The sequence below is a fragment of the Phaseolus vulgaris genome, chromosome 2, assembly GCF_051622355.1.
Source record: "Phaseolus vulgaris cultivar YP4 chromosome 2, ASM5162235v1, whole genome shotgun sequence".
Taxonomy (NCBI): Eukaryota; Viridiplantae; Streptophyta; class Magnoliopsida; order Fabales; family Fabaceae; genus Phaseolus; species Phaseolus vulgaris.
Window position 1 is genome coordinate 48952802 of NC_143499.1, and position 25781 is coordinate 48978582.

Consider the following 25781-nt stretch of genomic DNA (forward strand, 5'->3'; position numbering starts at 1 on the left):
TTTAATTTATAAAATTGTCTCTAATTTAACTAAATAGTAACTAATTAATTTGGTATCTAAAATCAATTTATATTTAATGATTTTCTTGTAGTGTATATAGTTTCACGCACGAGTTGACAGTTTCGATGTAAAGAGTGTGTTGGAAGATCAACTAAAGATAAAGATTTTTCATAATATACAAGTAGATACAAATCTCATGTGTTTTTTTTTTTTGGCTGAAATTAAAGAAAAAGACAATTCTGGGTGTTGATATGAAAAGGTTATAGTTGAAAAATGTTTGGAAGGAAAAGCATGGATGTTGAGTTGATGGTTTGTTAATGAGATAATTTGTTTCTGGGTCCTACGTTGGTGTTTTGGTTTGGTGTGTATGTATCTATGTAGATGTACGTATTTACGAACTTTTTTCTCACCGCGGGAAGAAACATAATAAGGATTTGGAGGGTTGACTTTGAGGGTGTTGACGTCCAAGTCTTTACATCATATGATACGCTTTCTCGGTTATAACATCTTAGTTACTTCGATGCTTCCTCCGACATTCCAAGAATCTTCTTTCACCTTTTCTTTTTCTTTTTCCTTTTCTATGTACTAATATAAATTAAACTCTCCCAATTCCACACTTCACACACTTTCATTTCTGGTATAAAATGCAGATCTCCTTCTCCTCATCTTCACTGTAAGCTACACCAACCCCTCATTCCCTGGTCCCCCAAGATCTCTTGCACACCAAAAAAAATGGCTGCCAAACGCTTTTTGGATGATTCTGATCAAGATACCAATAAGAATGGTGATAAACGGATGAGACCTGCACCAAGACCTTCTTTTGCTTCGTATGTTCCGTTTATAAACCAATTTCGTGTTCTAAAACTTCTTACTATATCTTTTCTAGATTCAACTAAATCTATCTTCTTCACAGGGTAATAGGAGAAGTCGTCATGGTGAAGAACTTGCAGAACCTTTTCTCAGGCTTGGAACCCTTGCTTAGGAGAGTGGTAAGTGATCAATACCCCTATGGCATAAAAAGTGAAACATAGCTTACTTTCATACATGCCAAGCAAATAAAAAGTGTTGAATGCATGTAATAAGCTGATTTTATGAGGTTGATATGAGAAATACGTGATGTTTTGATATGAGAAATACGTGATGTTTTGTTCATTGGATTGAGTTTTCTGATGAAAGTTCATGATTAATTTGTCAGGTGAACGAAGAGGTGGAGCGAGTGATGATGCATTGTGTTCCACGTTCAATAACCAGGTCCCCTTCGTTGAGGATCGAAGCAATGGAGCAACCAACAAGCTATGAACTCATGTTCGAGAAGAAGCTATTGCCCAAGATATTCACAGGAAGCAGAATAGTAGACACGGATGGGAACCCCATCCTTGTTGTTCTTGTTGACAAAAGCGGTGGTCAAAGGGTTCGCACCAGTCTCCCCCACCCCATCAAGCTAGAAATCGTGGTGCTTGATGGAGATTTTCCTTCCAATAGTAGTGATAACAACGAGTCATGGACGAGTGAAGAATTCAACAACCGCATAGTGAAGGAGAGAACAGGAAAGAGGCCGTTGCTGGCAGGAGAATTGAATCTGACCATGAGGAATGGGATTGCACCAATTGAAGACATTGAATTCACTGATAATTCCAGTTGGATAAGAAGCAGGAAGTTCAGAGTTGCTGTCAGAGTTGCTCCTGGGACTAATCAAACTGTTAGAATTCGTGAAGGCATGACAGAACCAATTGTTGTTAAGGATCACCGTGGTGAATGTAAGTATTTTCTCTTTTTCTAACTTTAACTTTATCAATACCAAATAGTTTGCATACACACACAGCTGCCATTTTTTTTGTCTTGTTTTTTTAGGATGAATATATATAAGTATTGTGCTATGCTTGTTAATTGGTGTATATAGTTTCTCGGTCAAACGGTTGCCTCTGTCACATTAAACTAAACTAGAAAAATAATATGTTTGATAGCTTAGAAATATACAAGTATAGTGTGCTTTTGTTTGATTTTCTTTTGTATCAATCTTACTGTAAACTTGTTTTTCTTCTCTTTTTCCGATACCCTTTTAACATTTTGGCACAAACTTACTATCAAACATATAATTTCTTCTGTGGATATGGTACAACTAGTCATTTGAAAGATTGTCTGCAAAAAAAAGTATCTTCAGTCAACCTATTTAGTCTAATATAGTTGCTTCAGTAGTTCATTGGAGAATAAACACTTAATATAATATTATCAATTAGTCAATTATTGCTGTTACAATTTGATCGATCCAAGTAGCCTGTCATGAGAATCTGGAAGAAAAGGGAGACAAAAAAAATGGTTGGTGGGGATAAATAAGTCAAAGTGGCGAGTTACAGAACTATAGAAAGAGAAAACTACAAAAGAGAGTAATGATGATCATAGTTTTCACCTTGATAAAATTATGATGCGTTTCTGGAATAGTTTACTACGCAGAAATTGATTTTTTTTCCTCTTGTGGATACAAAATTAAACCAAAACAGTGAAAAGTTCTCAGTTGTTAAGGCATCAGTTTTTACAGGTTTTGGACTTTCTGTGAAAAAAAGTGTTGAAACGTGTGTAAGATTGAAACATTCCAAAATTACATTAGAACCTTGGTGTGAAGATAAAGCTATCATTATATTACTAAAATTGTTAAGAGATTGTGACTTCAAATATATTAATCAATATCAACATCGTACTTTACAGCAATAGAAAAAGTACATTGGCCACAGCTCCTACAAGACAGGGCATTTCATTTTCACCCTTTCCAGCAAGCAACAACAGTGCAATATTGATCCCTTTATTTTGTTTTCATCTTTCTTTATTTGTGATGTCTGGAAAGTGATTGATGGTCAAACATACAAGTAATTGTGAGGGCTTTGCTTAGATCACAACTATGGTCCCACACCAATGTAAAAAGCTAATAATACATCAACACACAGTATGAATTTAAGAAAACCCTCACTTTTAGAATTCTTTTTCATTGCAATTCATACCAAATTCAATGGTTTCAAAACCACAGTGAAGCACGTTTCAAGTGGGCATTTAAACGAATTGTGATGAATTGATGATTGAGAGTTTTTATTTATTTTTGGATCATGAGGCATAAAATTAGGTACAGTACTTAGGTTTATTATTCATATGTTGATACTTGTGTTGTTTTGTTGTCCTATATTGAATATATATTTTTTGAATCATTTGAAGTGTACAAGAAACATCACCCACCTATGCTCAACGACGAAGTGTGGCGCCTAGAGAAGATTGGGAAAGACGGAGCTTTCCACAAAAAACTGTCCAGAGAGGGAATAAACACTGTGCAAGACTTTCTCAAGTTATCTGTTGTTGATGCCCAGAGGCTCAGAAAGGTACATATCTTTATTACTCGATTCCTTGTATTGATGGAAAACCAGGATAAACTTGAGAATGGTCTTTAATCATTTGTATTTGTTGGAACTAGATTTTGGGCGTTGGGATGTCAGAGAGAATGTGGGATGTGACAATCAAGCATGCAAAGACCTGTGAGAAGGGCAACAAATACTATGTCTACCGTGGGCATAATTTTACCATCTTTATGAATTCCATATGCCAATTGCTTAGAGCTGATATCAATGGCCAAAGTTTTCCAGGAAGAGAGCTAAGCAACCTCACAAGGGTAAGTAACTTCACACAGCAAGTTTCTTTTTCGTTCTTCTCGTTCTCTGATTGGTGTTTTAAACCCTTGATATGTACCTACCTAATTAATAGTTGCTGATGGGACGACGGAATTAGTCTTTGAAATTTAAGTCTTTAGCTACTTTTGATAGAGTAAACACTCAGCACATTTATTCTATCTTCACATTTATTCTATCTTTTCATGTTAATAAAAGAAAAACTCAACTTAGAACCTTGTTCTGTCACTTCAAATTATATAACTTTACAAGGTCTTGATTTTGATCCTATAATTAATTTCAATGGGTATGTACATATGCAGAGCTATATGGAAAGATTGGTGAGAGAAGCATATGCTAAATGGAATCAGTTGGAGGAAATTGACGGGGCTTTGTTAAGCCAAGGTATAACATTTGTTCTGATTAATCAGTGTGTTCTGTAATTCATTCACCTGTGCAGAACTATTCTACAATCACAAATCCTATCCCTGAAATTCACTGACATTAATTTATGACTCTATTATAGGTGAGAGCATGGAGCAAATTCCAAACAATCTTCAAGCATCAGTTATAGCATATGATCAGAACGACTACTTTGGTAATACCTCTGCAGAAGGAGGCAACTATGTACCAACCCATAATGCAGAAATTGGGTGCAGTGAGTGGGGTGTGAATGCAACATTTGCCACAACATCCTTAATAAGTGGCATACCTTACAGCTTCACAGATTCACAATCTGACAGTGGCATAAGGCCCTCAGTTGATGGTGCCACAAGGTGGAACTAGGAAAATTTTTAGTACTTGACTTTCAGCTGTAAATAAGAGTTAACAGTTGAAGAATCAAATTAGGTTTAGTGACTTAGTGAGAAGTGTTGACCCATTACATAAACTTTGTGCAGCCTCTCTTGGCTTATATTGGGCTCACTCTCTTTTTCTCTGTTTCTGGTTAGGCCAAGTGAAATTGTCAATGTGCCTGTGTGTTGCTATGTTTTACAATAAGTTCAGCAATCACAAAAAAAATGATGTTTTATGAATGATTAGAAATTATCCAATCCTTTGGTTATACTTTCATGCATTCTTTATCATATCACACAACAAAGGAAAATTCTTCCAAATAAGTCTTTCTAACATTTTGTAGCTAGTTGATGCCACTTCAAGCATCACCAGATCACTTTCCTTGTAACCTGAAACCAACTATAATTGTGTTACTTGTTAATTAGTCCCTAAATAATTCAGTTTATATATAGTCTTTAAGTATAATAAACAAAATGTCTTTAACTTTGCAAAATCAAAGTTTTAGGTAATAAACATGTGTGTGACTCTTAAAAGAAACTAATGTAATCATGAAAGTAGTTTACTATAAACAAAAGGGTTAAACTACAATTTATTTCAAAAGTCTAGTTCATATAGTGATGTTAGGTGGAACAATTTAGTCTTTTTTTTTTCTTTGTTGCATATTTTTTTTTTATTGAGATTTTTCTATTAGATAAACTTAATTGTTTTTATTAATTTTTTTAACTTAGATCGATAACCTACTAAGAATATTATTGAGATCGAATCTAAATCATAACACTACACAACTCTCAACTTCATACTTTTTGAATCTAGAGGTTAAAATCTAAATCATAACACTTTGTCTTAACTTCTTTTTTTATAATATTTTCCTTCTTCTATGTTTTTTTTTTCGATGTGTTTTGTTGGTAAGAATACTAGTTTCGTGCACCTTATTACTCTATGTATTGAACGTCTTTTAAGTCATTGATACTCGAAAACTTCAAAGTTTCATCTATATGACGAGATTTATTATAATTTATTTATAATGTCTGAAAACATGACAACTTCCATCATAATTTTTAAATATTTATAGATTTTGTGTAAAATGTGTGAAAATATGGCAAGTTTTCATCATAATAAACTTTAAGTGTATGGTGAGTTTTCATTATTTCTTTTAAGATATAATACCACTTTTGATTTGAAAGATAGGTGGCATGTTAATATGATTAGAGAATAATTTGTTAACATAAAAAAAAAAGAATATAATTGCAAGAATATAATGTTGTCATTTATTGTCTGATATGAAGTTTTTGAATTTTAATGGAGTTTACTTTATCTCAGAGTGCTTAAAAAAATATAAAGTAATATATGACCCAATTAATGATATGAAGGTGAAACCTAAATACACAACTAATTATATGTCTTATACACAATTTAGTCATATAAATTTTTAAATTTATTTTCGGTCTCTATATTTATGTATTTTTTCAACAGTTATTTTCAATTTAGTTATTTCAATTTCGTTAATTTCATAATTTTTCACATATAATTAATAAAACCACTATAATTATTTTAATTCTTTATCTGTATCATAATTTCATGTTTACTTTGTTAAGTCTCAATTTGATTTATTTTTATTTATTCATTTTAGTTAAATTGGGTCACTTAAAAAACTATTTCCTCTTGGTCTCTTTCCTTTGTATATGCTCCTTTAAAATCATTTTTTGTAAGAAAAAGTAAAAAATATAACATCCATAATAATTGTCTTTTATTCCTTCTGCTGCACACAAACACAAATCCACACACAAACATAACTATTTTTCCATTTTTTTTATATTACTGCTGCAAAATTATTCTATTACTTACTTCTTCAATCAATAGAATTCCTTAATTAAAATTGTATGTATGTATAAATTATTCACCAACTAAATAAATTTTCTGGGTATCTCCAAAAATATTGAACATATTTCAATCTATAAATGTTATTGCACAGAAAAACAAATGAGAGTAAAGAGGAAGGCAAAGAAAGATTATAATTGGTTAAATGTTAGGGTTCAACTTTCTTGTTTCCTATAAAAATCTGAATTTATCTATTTTGTTCTGAAATATAATTTTCATATTTTATAATCTTTCCGAAATAAAAAGGAGTGGACTAAAACTTTTATAGACTACAAAAGAAATACCAGTCAATTTATTGAATTGAATCAAGATTTTTGTTTTGTTTCAAATAGAATGTATTATTCGTTTTAAAACCTCTTTTATATATATATATATATATATATATATATATATATATATATATATATATATAATTCTAACAAAAACTTAAACTTTGTAACTTTTTATTGTATCGAAACATCTTTATTTCAGTAAATAAAAATACAATCTCTCTCACACAAGAAAGAAACATTTACTATGACAGTGTGATCAACACGTTGATATAAATATCTCATTTTTTGAAATTTGATGCACAACTTTTACTTTTAAAGTCATATCTTACAATTCACTTCAGAAAATCAACATGTGGTTGGTTGATAATTTCTACATATTAATTAGTGCAAAATTATATTATGGGTGGTGACATGATAAACCCAGCAAATACTCGCTAGGATAGGATCGAAATGACTCTGATACCATATTACAAAGTGGACTTTAAACTTAACTCAACCCCATAGAACTGACTCATGAAGTTGAGATTTGCATTCACTTATATACAATAAAAGACTCTAATCTCTAGTCGATGTAAGATCTCTATCAGAAATCGAAAAAAATATTTTTTAATTATAATATGGTGTATGAATGTCAACATATTAATATTTATTTCAAATTTAGACTATACCATATCATAATTCAAACTCATATATATATATATATATATAATTTTCTTTATAAGTTAAATTATTTTTTATATAAATTAAAAATTCATTTTTATTGAATGTGAACGTGAACATGAGAAATGGAGAATATATTCTCCTTGTCTATTACGTTGTTTTTCTCATATTGGACCAGAACTGTCTTTAAGTCTTTGCGACACGAAAATTCAACTTTGTTGCCTCCCAGGAAATTTCCTTCATGCCTCAGATGTTGGAACTTCTGATTAATCTTCACCTGTATGTTGAAACTCACCCTCTTCTTCCCAATACTGAACAGGCTATGTTGTATTTGTCCTAATGTTCATCAAATTTGCATTTCTTTGCTTTTTTGCTACCTTGTTTCTCTTCTTCACCAAAACCTCTGGGAGCCACAACACATCATCCTCACCAGCTTGTCTCACTCAACGCTGCACTTATGGACCTAACATTAGCTACCCCTTTTGGCTTACCCATGCTGATCAACTTTGCGGTTACCATGAACTTGGCCTTTTCTGTTATGGAGGCCACAACACTTTTTCTCACATAGGATTATACTATAGGGTGAAAGATATAGACTATGAGAACCATAGGCTTCATCTGGTGGATTTGGACACTTTCAATGAAACTTGTCCCAAGGCACTCCACAGTGTTCCCTTAGGCAACCTACCACTTACTCATTCCCCCATGAACTTAAACCTTAGCTTTTACTACAACTGCAGTAACTACCCTTCTGGGGTCCCTTCTATCCCCTGTCTCACTTCTGGGGTAAATCAGTCTTTTGTGTTTGTGTTGGGGAATGAGACCAAAGGTTTTGACTGGTCGGGGAACTGTCAGGAAAATATTGTGGTGACTGTGATGAAGGATAAGATTACAAGTGATGGTGACTTAATCAGCCAATTTGCTGGTGCCATGGATGAAGGGTTCGTGCTTGAATGGCACACTGCTTCGTATTGCGTTCAGTGTGAGGCTAGTGATGGAGTCTGTGGCTACAGTAACACTGAGAAGGAGGTGTTGTGTTTCTGCAAAGATGGAAGTACAAAAAACAGCACATGTGATGGTAAGTTTGTTGCCAAATATTTTGGAGATTAAAGATTATGATATTTCATAATATATAAACCTTACCTAAGTCAATCTAAAATTGAGTTTTCACTTGGAAATCAACTAAATAAGAATAATTGGGCATTATCATGGTTCCAACAATTTCCACATATTACAGAATTGAGTTTTATTAACTTCTAAGAATTGAAAAATATGGTTACATGAGTTTTACTATTCAACTGATCGTGTTCTGTTTCAATAGCAGGGGGAAGCAGTGCTGGTTTGTCAAGATTAATTATAGGTATAATTTATGTCTTGAATTATATTTCTTGTTTCACAAAAAACTGTACTCACTTTATAATCTGTTTACAACCTCCTTGATACAATTTTCGATAACAGAAACCTTTAAAAGTAACTGTGTCTGATACATCGGAATCACAAATTTGCACATGTGCTAACTTTCTCCTAAGTTTAGGCAACGTAATCTTATTAAACAAATAACTCCCAAAGCCTTAGATTTTATTGACCAAGTAAAGAGAACAGATTAAAAGAAATATACAACAAATATAAACTAGGATTCTCCAGAGTTGAAAGAAATTAGTCATTTAAAGAAATAAAGGAGAAACCTCTGTGAGATAAGTTTCATGTTTAAAGAAGGAATTGATGACTTGTCTGTTGTTACTAGTTCAGGCTTATATTGAAAAGCAAATGATTTATGTGGTTAATCATAATTTATCTCACCGAATTTAGAAGTTAAACTAAACCAAGACATACTCGAAAATAAACGTTCTCACATGATAGTGATTGTATCAAAATTTCAGAACTTTCATGTCAAGGAATAGAAGAGCTGAATTACCTTCTACTTTTGCTTACAGGTTTAATTATAGCTGGAGGAATTGGTGCACTGCTGACATGTGTCGTAGTTTACATTTTTAGACGAAAACTGTCACCAATTTTGTCAGAAATTCGGCTGGCCAAAAAGATTGATCGAGACATTGAGGCCTTCATCAGAAATAATGGACCTCTTCCCATAAAAAGATACTCATATTCAGATATCAAGAAAATGACCAATTCTTTTGAATCCAAACTTGGACAAGGTGGCTATGGTCAAGTATATAAAGGAAATCTATGCAACAAATCTCCCGTGGCTGTGAAGCTACTGAATGCTTCCAAGGGAAACGGGGAAGAATTTATCAACGAGGTTATAAGCATAAGTAGAACATCCCATGTAAATATTGTTAATCTCCTTGGTTTCTGTCTTGAAGGCAAGAAGAAAGCTATTATATACGATTTTATGCCCAATGGATCACTTGAAAAGTACATTGGCAACAAGAATTTAGAAACTAATCAACCTTTGAGTTGGCAAAGACTACACCACATTGTTGAAGGAATAGCCAAAGGATTGGAGTACTTGCACAGAGGGTGCAACACTCGGATATTACATTTTGACATAAAACCAAGCAACATTCTTTTGGACAAAAATTTCTGTCCTAAAATCTCTGATTTTGGGATGGCCAAGCTCTGCTCAAACACAGAAAGTATCATATCTATGTATGATGCTAGAGGGACAGTTGGGTACATATCTCCAGAAATGTGGAACAGAAACTTTGGAGGGGTGTCATATAAATCTGATGTTTATAGTTATGGAATGATGATTTTGGAAATGGTTGGAGGAAGGCAAAATATCAGCATTGAAGCAAGCCATTCAAGTGAGACATATTTTCCCCATTGGATATACAAGCATGTTGAGGTGGGAAGAAATTTAGCATTTCATGAAGGTATGACCCCAGAGGAAAATGAGATTTGTAAGAAAATGATTATTGTGGGATTGTGGTGCATACAGACAATCCCTTCTGACAGGCCTGCTATGAGTAGGGTGGTTGAAATGTTAGAAGGAAGCATGGATCAATTGCAAATTCCACCTGAGCCATTCTTATTTACTCCTATGAAAACTGAAGTGGATATTTGCACCACTGAAGTGGATATTTGCACCAGTAGTAGTAGCAGTGATTGATTAGAACTATTGTATAATTAAGTTTCCATTTAGAAAGGCAACTTTCCAATACTCTTAAGGATTCTGTAAGTAGTGTAGAATTATAATATATATCTGCATTCTGCTCGGAGCTTTTTTCACATTTTATAGGTACATGTTAAAATAAAATAATACGGATCTGCACATATAAAAACATTAAAAAGACTGATTTGGAAATCTTAAGATACTTCTCAGGACAATTTCATTTTTCGTAAGAGTCCTTTTCTGAGACACGTATAAATTGCCTGCACCAAAAGCTACCCGTGTGAAAGGGCAAAAAGTTCCACAAAGAGGTTCTTTTCTGCTGTCACTCTCCTAAGTCAAATGAAACTTCTGTTATCCACTCAAATTATTTTATCCATCCTCGTTCAACATAATGATATATAATAACAATCAACAAACAAAATACACACCACTTTATAAATCTTGTTGTTTTGCCTTAATTTTCTTTCCTTAAAGAGCCAAGAACCTTCCCAGTTGTCTGTTCTCAGTGACAGAGTTTTCAACAAAAGCATGCCAGGCCTCACCATTCAGATCACTCAAACCTTTCCCTCCAGCCATCCAACTATGACCACCCCTTCCTCCTTCCTTGCATCCATACTCGCCCTTGCTTTCTTCTTAGCAACTTTGCCACAATCCTACTCTCAACAAAACAACACCTACGCCACTTGCAGCCAATCTTTCAGCTGTGGAACTCTCACAAACATATCCTATCCTTTCTGGGGAGGGAACCGACCTCAGTTTTGTGGCCGGAATGGTTTCAAGCTCACGTGCATGCATGACCAAAACACTTCGCTTCAAGTTGGTTCCCAAAACTTCCATGTACTGCACATCAACCAAACGGCTTCCACCATGAGAATGGTGCGAACAGACCTTGTCTATGATAGCTGCTCTTCCAATTTCACCAACACTTCACTCAGTTCCAGTCCCTTTTCTTTTCTCCCCACCGTTCAGAATGTCACTGTATTCTACGAATGCCCCTCTCAGAATTCTGTTGGGGGAAACACTTTTACGTGTCGGAATGATACTAATAAACACGCTTTCTATGCGGTCAATGAAACTCAGCTGAAGCAGCTTCAGAACTGCGGGGTTAGCGTTATGGTGCAAGTCTCACAGGGTGTTGTTTGGGATTCTGAGAACGGAATAGATGCGCTGAAGAAAGCGTTGGATCAAGGATTTGATGTGAAGTTTGATGCAGAGTGGACTTCTCAGTGCACAGCATGCAGGGATTCTGGAGGAGCATGTGGAACAAACGAGAAGAACTCCGATCAGTTTTCATGTTATTGCTCAGATGAAACTCATGGTTCAGTGTGCTCTACTCACAAAAGTATGTTCTCTTTTCTCTTATCTCTTCATTTTCTGGAATTGAATACCTCGAATAGATAAAAAATGTTTCTATTATTTAGTGTCGTGTCATTTTGGTCTTATTCACACACAAGTTTAACTCATTCTATATATACTTCGATGAAGGTGAAGATATATAATGAAGGAGATTCCGTTTCATCTCTTCCTACCTTTGTTATAATCTAAGTGTAAAACGTAGTTAATGAAAATGGTCCTATAGAAAAACCAATTGCTCTTTTCATTTAGTATTTAACACTAAAGAGATTGTTATCACTGTTACATAAAAGCTTGCGAAACACAAAAGCTTTTGTTATGTTCGTAAACTTATGGTATTAAAACTCAAAAGAGAAACCTCAAAACTAGTAATAATTTCCTAGTATTAGTTTTCTCCTGTTATATTCATTACATTTTTAGACTGTAGAGGGGAATATATTAATTGGGAATGTGCGTCACGAGACAGAGACATGTCTAAAATATACGGGACCTACATGGCAATAGTTATTGGTTTGGTACTAAAAAAGCTTAGAAGTATATCATACAGAGTCAAGTTTTTTGTTTGTTTTAGCATCATAATTTGACCTGAATGCTGCAGCTGAGACGTTCCAGCTAACATGAACCCCATTTGTTATAAACAATTATACTTTGTGCAGAATCTTCGTGGTACTGTGTAATAAATTAATAATAATAAACCACTTATTGATATAAACAACAAAACTTTTCTCATATAAGAAAAGTAGACCCGCGTGGCATGACCAATCGACATGCCACACTTTCTGCTCGTTTTCCGCATGGTTGATTTTTCAGTTACTTACCACTGCCTTCCAGCGTAATGGTAGGCCACGTGTTGGTGTGGTTTAGGTAGATACTTGTTGGAGTTCAAGAATCAATCACGGGGCTATGTTTGAAAATTGTAACACTCACTTTAACTTATTATGCCTACTTTTTTTCTCATAACTTGTTAGGATTTAACATTTTTTGGATTCTCAAGTAACATTGTTTGTCCGTTAAGATCTCAATCCTAATAGTGATGCATGTTTTTTCGTGGCAGGTGGCAGGAATAGCAGAGTGTTGAAGCTGGTTTTAGGTGCATATTTTTTCACAAACACTTTTCTTATTATACCCATGTGTTTTCTGCACATATATTAGCCAAAAATTTGTTTCTCTATCTGATATCATGTTAAATCTTCTTGAAATCTTAAATGTAATCAATTATCATGTAAGACAATCTTAATCAATTACTACATAACTCTGCTAACAGGTTTCGTTGGTACTGGATTTGCACTACCTCTAATCGCTGTCATCATATGCCGCAACAAAGCTAGAATTTGGAAATTTATATTAATACAATTGGGCAAGGTAAAGAAGAATGATCGATTTATAGAAGCCTTCATTGAAAGCCAAGGTTCTATGGGTATAAAGAGATACAGTTTCTCTGAGATCAAGAAAATGACCAACTCCTTCAAAGTTAAACTGGGGGAAGGTGGTTATGGATCTGTATACAAAGGAAAGTTACTCAGTGGTGGTTCTGTGGCAGTGAAAATACTGAACGAGTCAAAGGATAATGGCGATGAGTTTATCAATGAGGTTGCTAGCATAAGCAAAACATCCCATGTTAACATTGTCTCTCTCCTTGGATTTTGCCTAGAAGGAAGCAGAAAAGCCCTGGTCTATGAGTTTATGTCCAATGGTTCACTCGAGAAGTACATTCACAAAAAAGCAGCAGAAGAAAATAAAACTACCACTCCACCTTTGGGTTGGGACAGATTGAACCAGATTGCAATAGGCATAGCTCGAGGACTTGAGTATTTGCACAAAGGATGCAACACTCGGATTCTGCATTTTGACATTAAGCCACATAACATCCTTTTGGACGAAACTTATCGCCCAAAGATATCAGATTTTGGACTTGCTAAGCTGAGCACAAGAGATGAAAGCATTGTATCAATGTCAAATGCTAGAGGGACAATAGGGTATGTGGCTCCTGAAGTGTTCAACAAAAGTTTTGGAGGTGTTTCACACAAGTCTGATGTTTACAGCTATGGAATGATGCTGCTAGAAATGGTTGGAGGACAGAAGAACATCAATGTTGAAGCTAGTCGCTCAAGCGAACTATATTTCCCACACTTGGTTATTTACAAGAAGCTTGAGCAGGGAAATGATTTGGGACTTGATGGGATATTGTCTGGTGAGGAAAATGAGATAGCAAAGAGAATGACTATGGTGGCTCTGTGGTGCATTCAGACAATTCCTTCTCACAGACCTACCATAAGTACAGTGATTGACATGTTGTTAGGTAGTGCAGATTCTTTGGAAATGCCACCAAAACCTTTCCTCTCTTCTCCTCCAAGACCAACAGCTTTTTCCTCTGCAATGTCCGAATCATTTGATAGTGTCTCATGCAGCTTATAGTTGCATGTGTTCTGTCAGAAATTCGAACATAGTATACCGAACAACATTCGGTATTGATGATCAAAGTTTGAGGTTTGATCTGTCTTTCATTTTCATGTAATAGTTATTTCAGTGTCTTTTTTTCCTTTTACTTTGGACAGTACTGGTGATGGGGCTTCATGCATGCATATGTAGAATGAATATATAACTGCAACAATATGAAACAGTTTGTGCTTTTCATATTTGGAGAAATCTGTGTTGTTAACATAAATTTATGAGTTTATTTTAGGGTATGATACTAACAAATTTTTATTTTTTATAAAAGTTAATTTTAAATCTTTTAATCTTTTAATTTATATAATAGAAAATATAAAATATTTTTCATTTTCAAGATATTAAGTATATTTTATTTTCATTTTATATTTCTCTTGCGAAATATTGATAATATTAAAAAAAGCTAATAACATAACATTTTTATGTTTATCGTTCAGGATTGAGTTATTTTGTACTTCGTAAGCAACTAGTTGGAATGTAAAAGTTTGTATTTAATTTGAAGAGCTTAGTACTCTTTTATCAAAATTTTAGAAAAAAAGTAAGAAAAAAAATGATTCTTTTTAAAAAATAATTTTTGAATAATTAGCTTTTACTATTTATAAAAAATTTACATTTTATTAATAAAATATTTATATTTCATTCAGGTATAACTCTTCTACTTTCAAGTAGTTTGTTAGATTTCTATTCATTGGACAACTTAGAAATGTATCAAAATAGAAGAAGTGTTCGTTGGCTAAATAAATATATGATAATCCTAGTTAAGTATGTAAGTAGATTATAACTTTATTAATATTTAATTTATAGTTTATATTGTTACAATACAATTGCAAATAGTTATTTTATTTTTATAAAACTATCAAAGTATCGTTTTTTTATATCGAAAGATCACATTTTGCTGGCAGTAGGTTGGGTCAGGTTGTGAAAATGTTAGGACACCTCATATATTAGTGTTGGAAAGGTCCAAGTTAAAGTTATACTAATTGTTTATTTTTAAATATATTATAGAAATATATGAATATATTTTTATTTTATGATTTAACTATATTAAAATTGTTATATTATACTGTCAATATAGTCTCACATCACTCATAGTCTCACATCACTCATGAGTCAAGGCCAAAGACTGTTTATATATATTCTGTACCGGTACCGGGCGAGACTGGGACCCATCTGGATGCCCGATGCCCAGTCAATCTGCCCGAGTGACCGAAGGTCAAGACCCCTTGAGGACTTGGCCGAGAGACTATCCGCCCGAGTGACCGAAGGTCAAGACCCCTTGAGGACTTGGCCGAGAGACCGAAGGTCAAGACCCCTTGAGAACTTGGCCGAGAGACCGAAGGTCAAGACCCCTTGGAGACTTGGCCGAGGGACCGAGACCGTTGAAGACTCAACTAAGACGGCCGAAGGCCACGGGTATTTGGCCGGTGGCCGATCCTCACTCTGAGAATTTAGCCAATGGCCGAGCCCCATTACAATTAACGCTCAAACCAAGATCAGTGAAGCTAATCCATCACCAAGAATTAGGTAATGCAACCCTAAGCGGTATCCACCTCGATAAACGGGCCCAACAAGGTAGGCCCACTAGAATAATATAAATAGCACGCATTTCAAGGAGTAAGGTATGTCATTATTACTGTTCACCTACCTGAGAGCTAACCACCCGCTTTACTGACTTGAGCGTCGGAGTGCCTTCGCAGGTACCCCCACCATCCGGTGTTCCCCCGACGACCGAGTCCCGAGCGCCGAAGGATAAGCAGGAGGACGAGAAGAATCCCAGGTCATCACCCAGTCACCTGCCCGACCGAAGGAAGACGAAGAAGACTTCAATAGTTCTCTATGTCCCATCTCCCTAGCAGGAACATATTCATTTCTTCTTCAACCTTCTTTTAAGGACAAAATGGTGACAGAACACAAATTTTTAAAACGAACAATACCACAAATGCGATGAATAACTCTAGCGATACTATCTTTGGAATTTGTGGTTGGAACAAGTACCTCTAATAGTATTTCATCTATTTAATATATATTTTATTGTTGATAAAAAATAAAATCATCTTAACCTCACCACTTTTTTTTATAAAAGTTTTCATGTTCAGCATCATTTTACAAACTCAACTAGACTGACACCTCAAATAACAATAATCATCTTCCATCACAAAATTGTGTTTTACTTGCTTTGATTCTACTCACCACTTCAACGATGTAGGTGTTAGCAATATATAAATAAATATAATTTAAATATGTCCCATAAAAATTAAAAATTAGAAAATGAAAAATAAATAAATAAATTTATCTCCATATAATAGTTACTTATTTGGTATTCATAGATAAAATGTTAGATAATTTGGATTGGGTGTATAATGATAGTGATACGAGAAGGATAAGGCACCGATTCTGGTACGCTCATGTGAGGAAATGACAGGTTTCCAACCATATACGGGGATTGCATAACTAATGCAACCTCAAAAGTTGCGTAAAGGTTCTTTCCCAAGTTAGGTTTCTTCTTTAATTGTCTTCTGTTGCTTCTTTCTCACTGTTCTTGATCAGTTTTTTTATTTTATTTTACTTTTTACTGTGTTGGATTTTTATATAAAAGAAAGAGCAACAAATCATAGGATAGACCAAACTCATAGCTGTGTTTCTTTCATTGCCTAATTTCCATTCTGGTGATTAAATTAAAATTATAAAAATGAGCATCTTGCTGGAATAAAATGTGGTTGCCACGTAGTGATAAAATGGAATAAACCATTTTGAGGTGGGAATATTACAAAACCAATTCAAAATAAATATGTACCTGCAATTAAGTCCATGGTCCCGATACACAAAAGCACCACAGATAAATATTTTTTTTCGATTAGGTTTTACAGTGAAGATGTATAATTAAAATGGTATTTAAAGTGAAAAGTTTATAAAAATAAAAAAAAAATTAGTAATTTAAGTTTTTCTTGGAGATCCATAACTAGATATTGAAATATTTTGTGTCACGACCGCTACCAGACCGTTATTAGACCACCTATAACATATATTTTTACGCATGAGTTGGTAGTTTCACCTAAGTGAATACAAGTTGTCGATTTTATGAGATTGAGTTAGATTTGAAGTTCACTTCTTAATATGATATCAGAGTCATTTAAAATCTATTATAACGAGAGTTTGTTTGATCTATCGTGTCACTCGCTATGGGTCTTATCGAATAACATATATTTTTACGAGTTGATATAGCGTAAGTTAAATGGATGTAAAGCTCATCTCATAAACTGATTTTATGAAGTTAAATTAGACTTAAAAATCTACTTTTTAACAATTTTATTACAATATAAATTCTTTCTAGATATTTTATTATATTTCGTCATTAACTATCTGATAACTCTTCCTCGTTTTTGTCTTATGTATATACTTGAAAATCTTTATAAAAAAATACATTATTTTATAATACGAGACTGCTGATATAATATTTAGGTAAACTAAGTGAGGATAATTATAAATTATAAAAGACATTTGAGATAGTAAATATAATTAAAATCTTAATAAATTAAAATTAACGACTTTTATTATGTTTTTCACCACATACCATCAATAAACAGTTTATTCTCTGTGGTACAAAGAGAAGACAGAGGTATGTAAGAAAAAAAAATGTTTTTTGATTATTAAAAGTCATTAACCTAATTATTTTTAATAATGAATGACGTATTTTTTTAAAAATTAACCTCTACGTTTTCTATTGGTTATTTAGTATACTTATGGAAGATTACTTAAAACGTTTACTTTTAACCAATACAAAATTAATAATTTTCTTACAAGGCACAATAAAGTTATTTAAATATAATCAAAGCCGTATTTATAATTATTTTTCCAAACATAATTTGATTAAATTTATGACAAATATTGATTAATGTAAAAAAAATATTAAATTTATGTCATCGTGTAGTTATAATGTCACACATAACAAAGTTATTAAATAATTTTTTTTCAAAAACTTAAGTATAAAATTTATAATTTATTATAGAATTAATTTAAAAAAAGAATTTATTAAGTTGATAATACTAAATGTTATTTAAGTGTAGAGTAATTATTGATGGTTAGAAAATAAGAAGGTGTTAGAAGATGGTAAAGCAGTGAAGAAAAGCCCATAAATTCCCTCGTCGCTACATTTGTCATCTCCATTAGCATTCGTTTACTGCAAAATCCACTCATTAAGGTTCTCTTCCTCCTTCTTCTCCCTCCCTTTTCCTTCCACCTATAAATTCACATTGCACATTTCTCTCATCAACACACTTTCTCTCTTTTCTCAACCTTCTCGATTTCCTTTTCCTTTCTTCAGGTAACCATCCATGGTGCTCTTCAACGTTTCACGGGTAGAAACTACTCCCTTCGATGGCCAGAAGCCTGGAACCTCTGGTCTCCGCAAGAAGGTTGCATTTCTTCTCCACTTCTTCCCAATTCTCCATCGCCATTTCATCTCTTGCTTTCTCCGTGCTCCCTAGATTCTTTCTTGTTTTCGTTTTCTCAGAACTGCACTGCCGGATCTTGTCTTGAATCGGATATTCTGATTCCGATCTCTTTCCGATTTCTTTCTCTTGATTGAACTGCATGTGATGTGTATGCGTTGCGTTTGACATGAATCGCGATTGGATCAGACGAATTCGTTTTAAGTCATTTAGGATCAGTCTAATTGTTTAGTTCTTTGGAATTGCAATATAGTTCGAATCATTTTTTCTGTTGTAAGATCTGTTTCACATCGGTTCTTGCTTCTTCGTTGCTCATTATTCCTTCTATTAGTAGTAATGGCTCCTTGCTGGATGGATCTTTTCAGGTGAAAGTATTTGTGCAACCTCATTACCTCCATAACTTTGTTCAGGCGACGTTCAATGCATTAACTGAGGAAAAAGTCAGAGGTAGGAATTCTTCGATTTTCTTACTTTGCTTCGAACTCACGGTAGTGAAATATTATTATCAGCTTTACTGCGCCAGAACTGAATATGCCTTTTTCTCGTAACAAAAAAAGATAGGGATTCATCATATCTTTTCAGAAACTGTTTTCCTTTCCCTTGTTTCCTTTTCTTGTTTCATTATACTGTAAGATTGTGAGAACTGTTTCTTCCATTCTTGTAGGTGCAACACTAGTTGTATCTGGTGATGGTCGTTATTTTTCAAAGGAAGCTATTCAGGTACTTTTCCACTGCCCCTTTTTGTTGCTTATAGTGTAGTCTTCGTGGTGTCTGAAGTATTTGGTTTATCAATTATTTTTTAAGTGCTGGCAAAATGGTAACATTTCTTTATTTGCATTGCTTTGATGCCTTACAATTTTTTCGATGCTGTCACTTTGAAATTGAGTTTTTTTTTTCTTTCGGTTTAATTTGATCTGTTCAACAGTCTAACCTAGGCGCATTTGGACTAATCTGACTGACTTCACCACTTGTTGTCTTTTGGATATTATTTATGATTTCGGCCTTGAAATATGCTAGATTTTTTAATTAAACAAATGAAAGTGTACAGGTTCGGATCTTATGATAACAACGAGATAGAAACCAAAATATTATTTTCCAGCTTCAAAGTTTTATACTCTAGAAAAGACTTATTTTGTTTATTTAACTCAGTACACCATTGGTTAAATATCTCTTCACATACGACTTTCTTATATGGGAGGACACAGAGTGGATATTGCTTCATGTTAAATAACATGTTTGTCTTCTAGTCAACATTGTTTTTCACATCGCTAATGATCTTAATGAATATGCAGATTATAACTAAAATGTCAGCAGCAAATGGTGTAAGACGTGTTTGGATTGGTCAAAATGGATTGCTTTCAACTCCGGCTGTATCCGCTGTCATACGTGAAAGAGTTGGAGCTGATGTGAGCAATGTTTTCTACAGTTTGGTTCTCACTATTTTTCTATCTCATTATTATGCTTAGAATGCCTTTTGTTTCCTCGAATATGGTGCGTGATTTTCATAGTAGAAGAACATCAGGTGACAATTTTTTCTGCTGAATTAAAGTAAAAGTAATGGTTAACAAAAATAATCTGTACACAGGGATCCAAGGCAACAGGTGCATTTATACTGACAGCAAGTCACAATCCCGGCGGTCCTGATGAGGTGAGAATTGCTGTGTATTACTTCAATTATTTCTGGATGAGTATGATTATATCTAGAATAGTAATTTATTGTGTGGATCTCTCTCATGTTCTATTTCTGAAATCTGACTAAGTTTACTTAGATTTAGCCTGTAACTTGGCCATTTGAGTTGTTTGAGGTTGGCTTACATTGCTTAGATCAGTATAATCTATGTTTCACGGTTAACTACATGAAAAAAAATGTACCCGATTAATTTTTTTTATCTTGTATGACCCAATGATAAGTGATAATACCAATTTTTTCTTTACAGGAGATGAGAAGGTAGCAAGTAGTCAAAAACCAAAGAGCAAGAAATAGCGGGGAAACTTATAATTACACTATTAATTTTAAAATAGGGAAGAGTTCAGTGACAAGCTTGATCTATGTGAACAATAACATATTGTGTTTATGTAACCATGAAAACATTCCAGAGTGTCCCTTCCCCAAAATAATCTTGTGGTTTTAAAATTGTAGTTTTTCTTAGATATCAACAAGACATATTTAAGTTAATAAGGTGGATATTTTCAAAGGTAGAGGTGTGGATGGGAGTTTCTTGGGTGGTATTATACTTAGATCTAATTGGTTGTTAAATTAACTCTAAATGATTGTAACTGTCATTTTTCCATGTTGTAGGATTTTGGGATTAAGTATAATATGGAAAACGGTGGACCTGCACCAGAGGGAATTACTAACAATATATATGAATTCACTACAACAATTAAGGAGTACGTGATTGCTGCAGATCTTCCAGATGTACGGCTCAAGACCTGGCTACAATGTTCCCCTTTTCTTCATTTATATCATCTTGTTTTTAGTTAAGACTGTAATTTGTTTTTATCAATCTAACCCATGTTTCCCATTCTCTGAATGTTTACCCAGGTGGATATCACCACAACTGGTGTTACAAACTTTACAGGCCCTGAAGGACCTTTTGATGTTGAGGTTTTTGATTCAGCAAGCGATTATATAAAATTGATGAAGTAAGCTTTTACAACTTCATTGTACACTCTGCGTCAATCCAAAGAATTTTTATGCAGTTGGATTTCTTTTGTCATGTCATATCATGATGACAACTGCCAATTGAGCGGAAAAACTGGAGAACATTGAAAGAAGAAAATTTTAAATTCGTCAAGCTGTATAAGTTTCTTTTAATAGATTTTCCTGCCTTTCCTTTTTGAGTTTCCAGTTTGGTATCACATGTGAGGCAGTTGTTCTTACAAAAGCATTTTTTTTATTTTAATATGATAATTAAATGTTCTATATTCACACATGCTTCTACTGATTCAATCCTTTCTTACCTAATGCTTTAAATTTTGCAGGTCAATTTTTGATTTTGAATCTCTCAAGAAACTGCTGTCGTCTCCTAAATTCACATTCTGGTATATTTTGAGGATGATGTTTTAAACTGTGATGTAGAACTTTTCTTAGTTTTTTAAATCCCAAACACTATAGTAAATTTCTTTAACTTTATTGAAGTTATGATGCACTTCATGGGGTTGGTGGAGCATATGCAAAGAGTATTTTTGTGGATGAGCTTGGAGCACAAGAAAGTTCTTTACTGAACTGTACACCTAAGGTCTTATTCTCTTGTTGATTATTTCCGAGAATAGCTTTAAATATTCTGAATGCTGGTGGTGATTTGCCTTTGATTTGTGGATGACTTATTGGATATAGGAAGACTTTGGAGGAGGACATCCAGACCCCAATTTGACTTATGCAAAAGAGTTGGTTGCTCGTCTGGGATTGGGCAAATCAGAACCACAAGATGAGCCACCAGAGTTTGGTGCTGCTTCTGATGGTGATGCAGATCGCAACATGATACTTGGTAAAAGGTAGTGTTGCCCTAAATTTGTGATGAATTTAAATCTTTTCTAACCTTTTGGTGTAATATTTGTGTATCCCTTGTTTGTTAGGTTTTTTGTCACTCCTTCAGATTCCGTGGCCATTATTGCTGCAAATGCTGTTGATGCTATACCATACTTTTCTGCCGGTTTAAAGGGTGTTGCCAGGTTTTCATCATGTTTCATATGTTTTAAGCTTTTCTCTCTCAATTTCGTCAGTAGTGTGTGTTTGCACATACAGAAGCACATGTGCCATGTTATGTAGTAATGGCAACCTTATACTTGCATATGCTTATTGTTCTCTGTATTGTAACAATCTAGTTATTAGCTGCTGCAAAAAAGTGTGATTGAATTTGTTTCTAGTTGGAATATGAAACAGGAAGAATTTACATTGAATTAAATACGAGTTGTTGATCTGCTGTTAGTCTAGAGCTTATTTCGTACCAATTTTAAACTACAAATATTTTGTAGGAGCATGCCAACCTCTGCTGCTCTGGATGTTGTAGCCAAAAATCTGAATTTGAAATTTTTTGAGGTACACTACTCTTCGATCGATGCCTTTACTTATGAAAATACTCGGCAGTGGCTTTTAGGCACCCAATATTTAATTTATTTATTATTCAAAACCAGGTTCCCACAGGTTGGAAGTTCTTTGGTAATTTAATGGATGCTGGATTATGTTCAGTCTGTGGTGAAGAAAGTTTTGGGACTGGTACGCTTTTGCCATGCATTAAGAGGAGCAAACACAACTTTAAACTTTTTTAAACCTAGTTTTATGTTGTGATTATTCCTTATGTTTGTCGATAGGTTCTGATCATATTCGTGAGAAAGATGGAATCTGGGCAGTTCTGGCCTGGCTATCTATACTTGCATATAAAAATAAAGATAAACTTGAAGACAAGCTTGTCACTGTTGAAGACATAGTTCGCCAGCATTGGGCTACTTATGGGCGCCATTATTATACTCGATATGACTACGAAGTAGGACACTCACATTTTATTCTATTTTGTTATAATCCGTTTTGAAAATCAGTTAATGACCTCAGCTTTTTTCCTTAAAGAACGTGGATGCAGGTGCAGCAAAGGAACTGATGGCTTATTTGGTCAAGCTGCAGTCCTCGCTTTCAGAAGTCAACGAGTATGTTTATATTAGTAATTTAGTACACCAATATTATTTTAATGGAGTTTCCTTACAGTGTGTTTCCCTTAGCATGCAGTAAAAGCTTTTGGCAATCCATTTGATCATTGCATGAAATTGTTTAATGTCATTGATATCTAGAAACTTATTTGTACGTCGTGCTTCTGGATAATGGCAGCCCCGTAGTTATTTCACAGTGCTGCACTATCTGTTTTATACTTCTTATAAAGATATTCTTTCGGTGAGAGCTGTCCCATACTTGCTTGTACCTTGGTATCTACACAATCCATCAACAAAAAACCTCAAATAATTAGCTAATCCCCCAAAGAACCAAAAACTGGCAACATCCTGGCAGACTTCTCCTGGAGTCATTGACCAAAAGCAGAAGCATAAAACTCTACCATTATTCTAAAAACCTAGGTAATACAATCCAAACGTTCATCATGTAAGATATTGTCCAAGTGATGGAAAAGTATGCATCGGTCCACTTCCTTTTATGTCTTCCTGCTTCAGTTCACCGCCGCTGCTCATTATAGATTTGTCTCTCATCAGAATAGAATTTCCTGATTATTTAGAACAATTTAAAAATAAGCAGTTGGACTTGGATTGATGAATTTGTTACAGTTACCTGTTTAGTTCATCGGTATTTGACCTAGAAATAAGATTACTCGGTAAGAAGTTGAATATGTCGTATCATGATAAATCTAATGAATTTTTTCCCTTTCTTTTAGGATTATTAAGGGGGTAAGGTCAGATGTTTCGAAGGTTGTCAACGCTGACGAATTTGAGTACAAAGATCCTGTGGATGGTTCCATCTCATCACATCAGGGAATCCGATATTTATTTGAGGATGGATCGCGATTGGTGAGTTTACTGCTCGATAAATATTTGTTGAGACTAACTTGATGGAAATGGGAGGAATTTCGTAATTGAAAATGCATCTTCCATATTCATCATTTTCCCATTGTTAGGAACTTAAAAGTTGATGTGGGATTTATCCTTTCCAATAGATATATTCATTTTTTTTATGGGGCTTACTAACTGCCTTGTTTTGTAGATTTTCCGTCTCTCTGGAACTGGATCAGAAGGTGCAACTATTCGACTATACATTGAGCAATATGAGAAGGATGCATCAAAGATTGGGAGACTTTCAAATGAGGCGCTTGCTCCTCTTGTAAGATGCTTAAAATATTTCAGATTGAAGATGCTTTTAATAATAGCTACTATCTTGACTGACTTGGATATCTCAATTACAGGTGGAAGTTGCATTGAAACTTTCAAAAATGGAGGAATTCACTGGTCGATCTGCACCAACAGTCATTACATGAACGCATAGAAGTGGAAGAGGTGATTAGATCTGAAGCTTCTGAGAATGTCATTTCTTCTTTGTCCAGTTTCTATCCAGTATTACGGATAGCCGACCTGTACCTTTGGTTGTGTTGCAGCCTTTGATATGGGCACTTGAGTGGAATTTGAATTACTTTATCTAAATTTTGATGTGCTGAATAATTTGCAACTGCCGAGTGCTATTATATAGTCTTAATATAATGGTTCCTCTTGGGGGCACTCTCTTTTTTAGGTTCCACTTCTCTCCTAAACTTTGGAGGAAGAAGATAGATGGCCAAATCTCTTGTGTGTGGCTTAATGGTCATTCTAGACCATTTCCTATCATTACGTCCTACAATTGCCCAAGGTTCAGATTTCTCTGATTGACGTGTAGTAATTTCATGTCAATCAGTTTCCAAAAAACCCCTTTAATTTTAGGATTGGGAAAATAAGTGGACTGGGCCCAAATGAATCTTGACCTAATGGACCTGAGAGCCCAAATTGAAGTTCGGACTGGCAGCTGTACTGTGGCAAATGCTTCCTGCACCATATCAATTCCAACATGTACCCAACCTCTTATTGAAAATGTCAAAAATATCCCTCTAAAATGATGAAAATAACCTTTAAAAAGAGGTGTAAATAAAATTACTTATGAAACTTTTTATCTGAAAATATTCCAGATTTAGATATCGGAATACATTTTTGAATTTCGGAAATTTTTATTTGGAATGCATTTTTAATTTTGTGTTCCGAAATTTTTAATCCTAAATGTATTTTTTTATTTTTAAATTAGATTTACTATTCTGAATTTTTAAATCCAGAATAAGGATAATTTTGAAAATTTAAAAAATGATAGAGTGTAGGTTAGAATAGATATGGTGCAGGAAGAAATTGCCCTGTACTGCTACTCTTGTTTAACTTCACTAGACCAGACGGCTTAGTGGACTATGACTGCTTCTTCCTTCCATATCATCTCGTACAAAACATTAAAAATATTTTTCTTATTCTTGTCTCATTTCCATATTTTGGATTATATAAAGAAATTAATCTTCAACAGAAATTATTCTTCTTAAAAAAAATCATATTTTGGATTATATAATTCAAAAGTTTGGATTATGTAATTTGAAAACTAATCATAATAAAAAAAAATAAAAATTCGAATTACATAATCCAAAAATTAATTACAAATTTAAAAAAAGTTTTCAAAAATTACATAATTTAATTTAAAATATTAAGA

At 33.9% G+C, this 25781-nt stretch overlaps 4 protein-coding genes across 5 annotated transcripts; all 4 read left to right on the forward strand.

Moving 5' to 3' along the window:
* The first annotated feature begins 539 nt into the window (after nucleotides 1-539).
* On the forward strand, nucleotides 540-4709 carry LOC137812924 (protein SAR DEFICIENT 1). Its single transcript, XM_068615181.2, has 7 exons — nucleotides 540-827; nucleotides 914-989; nucleotides 1196-1757; nucleotides 3202-3362; nucleotides 3455-3649; nucleotides 3968-4049; nucleotides 4171-4709. Exons 1-7 carry the CDS (start codon nucleotides 733-735, stop codon nucleotides 4428-4430), a joined length of 1431 nt encoding a protein of 476 aa, XP_068471282.1. The 5' UTR covers nucleotides 540-732; the 3' UTR covers nucleotides 4431-4709.
* Nucleotides 4710-7401: 2692 nt separating this feature from the next.
* LOC137812927 (LEAF RUST 10 DISEASE-RESISTANCE LOCUS RECEPTOR-LIKE PROTEIN KINASE-like 2.1) lies at nucleotides 7402-10431 on the forward strand. Of its 2 annotated transcripts, none has more exons than XM_068615184.2 (3): nucleotides 7402-8327; nucleotides 8574-8609; nucleotides 9184-10431. In XM_068615184.2, the coding sequence occupies exons 1-3, from the start codon at nucleotides 7589-7591 to the stop codon at nucleotides 10320-10322; spliced, it is 1914 nt and encodes a 637-aa protein (XP_068471285.2). In that variant the 5' UTR covers nucleotides 7402-7588; the 3' UTR covers nucleotides 10323-10431. The 2 variants fall into 2 exon arrangements, with proteins under 2 accessions (XP_068471285.2, XP_068471284.2); XM_068615183.2 differs by having other exon boundaries at nucleotides 7416-8327; nucleotides 8571-8609.
* Nucleotides 10432-10745: 314 nt separating this feature from the next.
* On the forward strand, nucleotides 10746-14338 carry LOC137812926 (LEAF RUST 10 DISEASE-RESISTANCE LOCUS RECEPTOR-LIKE PROTEIN KINASE-like 2.1). The gene is made up of 3 exons (XM_068615182.2): nucleotides 10746-11667; nucleotides 12733-12768; nucleotides 12943-14338. The coding sequence occupies exons 1-3, from the start codon at nucleotides 10854-10856 to the stop codon at nucleotides 14091-14093; spliced, it is 2001 nt and encodes a 666-aa protein (XP_068471283.1). The 5' UTR covers nucleotides 10746-10853; the 3' UTR covers nucleotides 14094-14338.
* Nucleotides 14339-18196: 3858 nt separating this feature from the next.
* LOC137812928 (phosphoglucomutase, cytoplasmic) lies at nucleotides 18197-24784 on the forward strand. Its single transcript, XM_068615185.2, has 19 exons — nucleotides 18197-18324; nucleotides 18448-18538; nucleotides 18940-19021; nucleotides 19239-19294; nucleotides 19867-19980; nucleotides 20160-20222; nucleotides 20874-20993; nucleotides 21120-21220; nucleotides 21560-21619; nucleotides 21717-21816; nucleotides 21915-22072; nucleotides 22154-22249; nucleotides 22553-22616; nucleotides 22712-22793; nucleotides 22889-23061; nucleotides 23142-23218; nucleotides 23950-24082; nucleotides 24276-24392; nucleotides 24475-24784. Exons 2-19 carry the CDS (start codon nucleotides 18458-18460, stop codon nucleotides 24544-24546), a joined length of 1749 nt encoding a protein of 582 aa, XP_068471286.1. The 5' UTR covers nucleotides 18197-18324; nucleotides 18448-18457; the 3' UTR covers nucleotides 24547-24784.
* Nucleotides 24785-25781: the final 997 nt, after the last annotated feature.

Bases quoted from the DNA above. Each gene is read 5' to 3' on its own strand.
- LOC137812928 (XM_068615185.2), top strand. From the start codon at position 18,458: ATGGTGCTCTTCAACGTTTCACGGGTAGAAACTACTCCCTTCGATGGC. The intron at 21,221-21,559 runs GTAAGCTTTTAC...TAAATTTTGCAG, and splicing joins GATTATATAAAATTGATGAA to GTCAATTTTTGATTTTGAAT. The intron at 22,794-22,888 runs GTACGCTTTTGC...GTTTGTCGATAG, and splicing joins TGAAGAAAGTTTTGGGACTG to GTTCTGATCATATTCGTGAG.
- LOC137812924 (XM_068615181.2), top strand. From the start codon at position 733: ATGGCTGCCAAACGCTTTTTGGATGATTCTGATCAAGATACCAATAAG. The intron at 3,363-3,454 runs GTACATATCTTT...TGTTGGAACTAG, and splicing joins ATGCCCAGAGGCTCAGAAAG to ATTTTGGGCGTTGGGATGTC. The intron at 4,050-4,170 runs GTATAACATTTG...ACTCTATTATAG, and splicing joins CGGGGCTTTGTTAAGCCAAG to GTGAGAGCATGGAGCAAATT.
- LOC137812926 (XM_068615182.2), top strand. From the start codon at position 10,854: ATGCCAGGCCTCACCATTCAGATCACTCAAACCTTTCCCTCCAGCCAT. The intron at 11,668-12,732 runs GTATGTTCTCTT...TTTTCGTGGCAG, and splicing joins AGTGTGCTCTACTCACAAAA to GTGGCAGGAATAGCAGAGTG. The intron at 12,769-12,942 runs GTGCATATTTTT...CTCTGCTAACAG, and splicing joins AGTGTTGAAGCTGGTTTTAG to GTTTCGTTGGTACTGGATTT.
- LOC137812927 (XM_068615183.2), top strand. From the start codon at position 7,589: ATGTTCATCAAATTTGCATTTCTTTGCTTTTTTGCTACCTTGTTTCTC. The intron at 8,328-8,570 runs GTAAGTTTGTTG...CTGTTTCAATAG, and splicing joins AAAAAACAGCACATGTGATG to CAGGGGGAAGCAGTGCTGGT. The intron at 8,610-9,183 runs GTATAATTTATG...TTTTGCTTACAG, and splicing joins TTTGTCAAGATTAATTATAG to GTTTAATTATAGCTGGAGGA.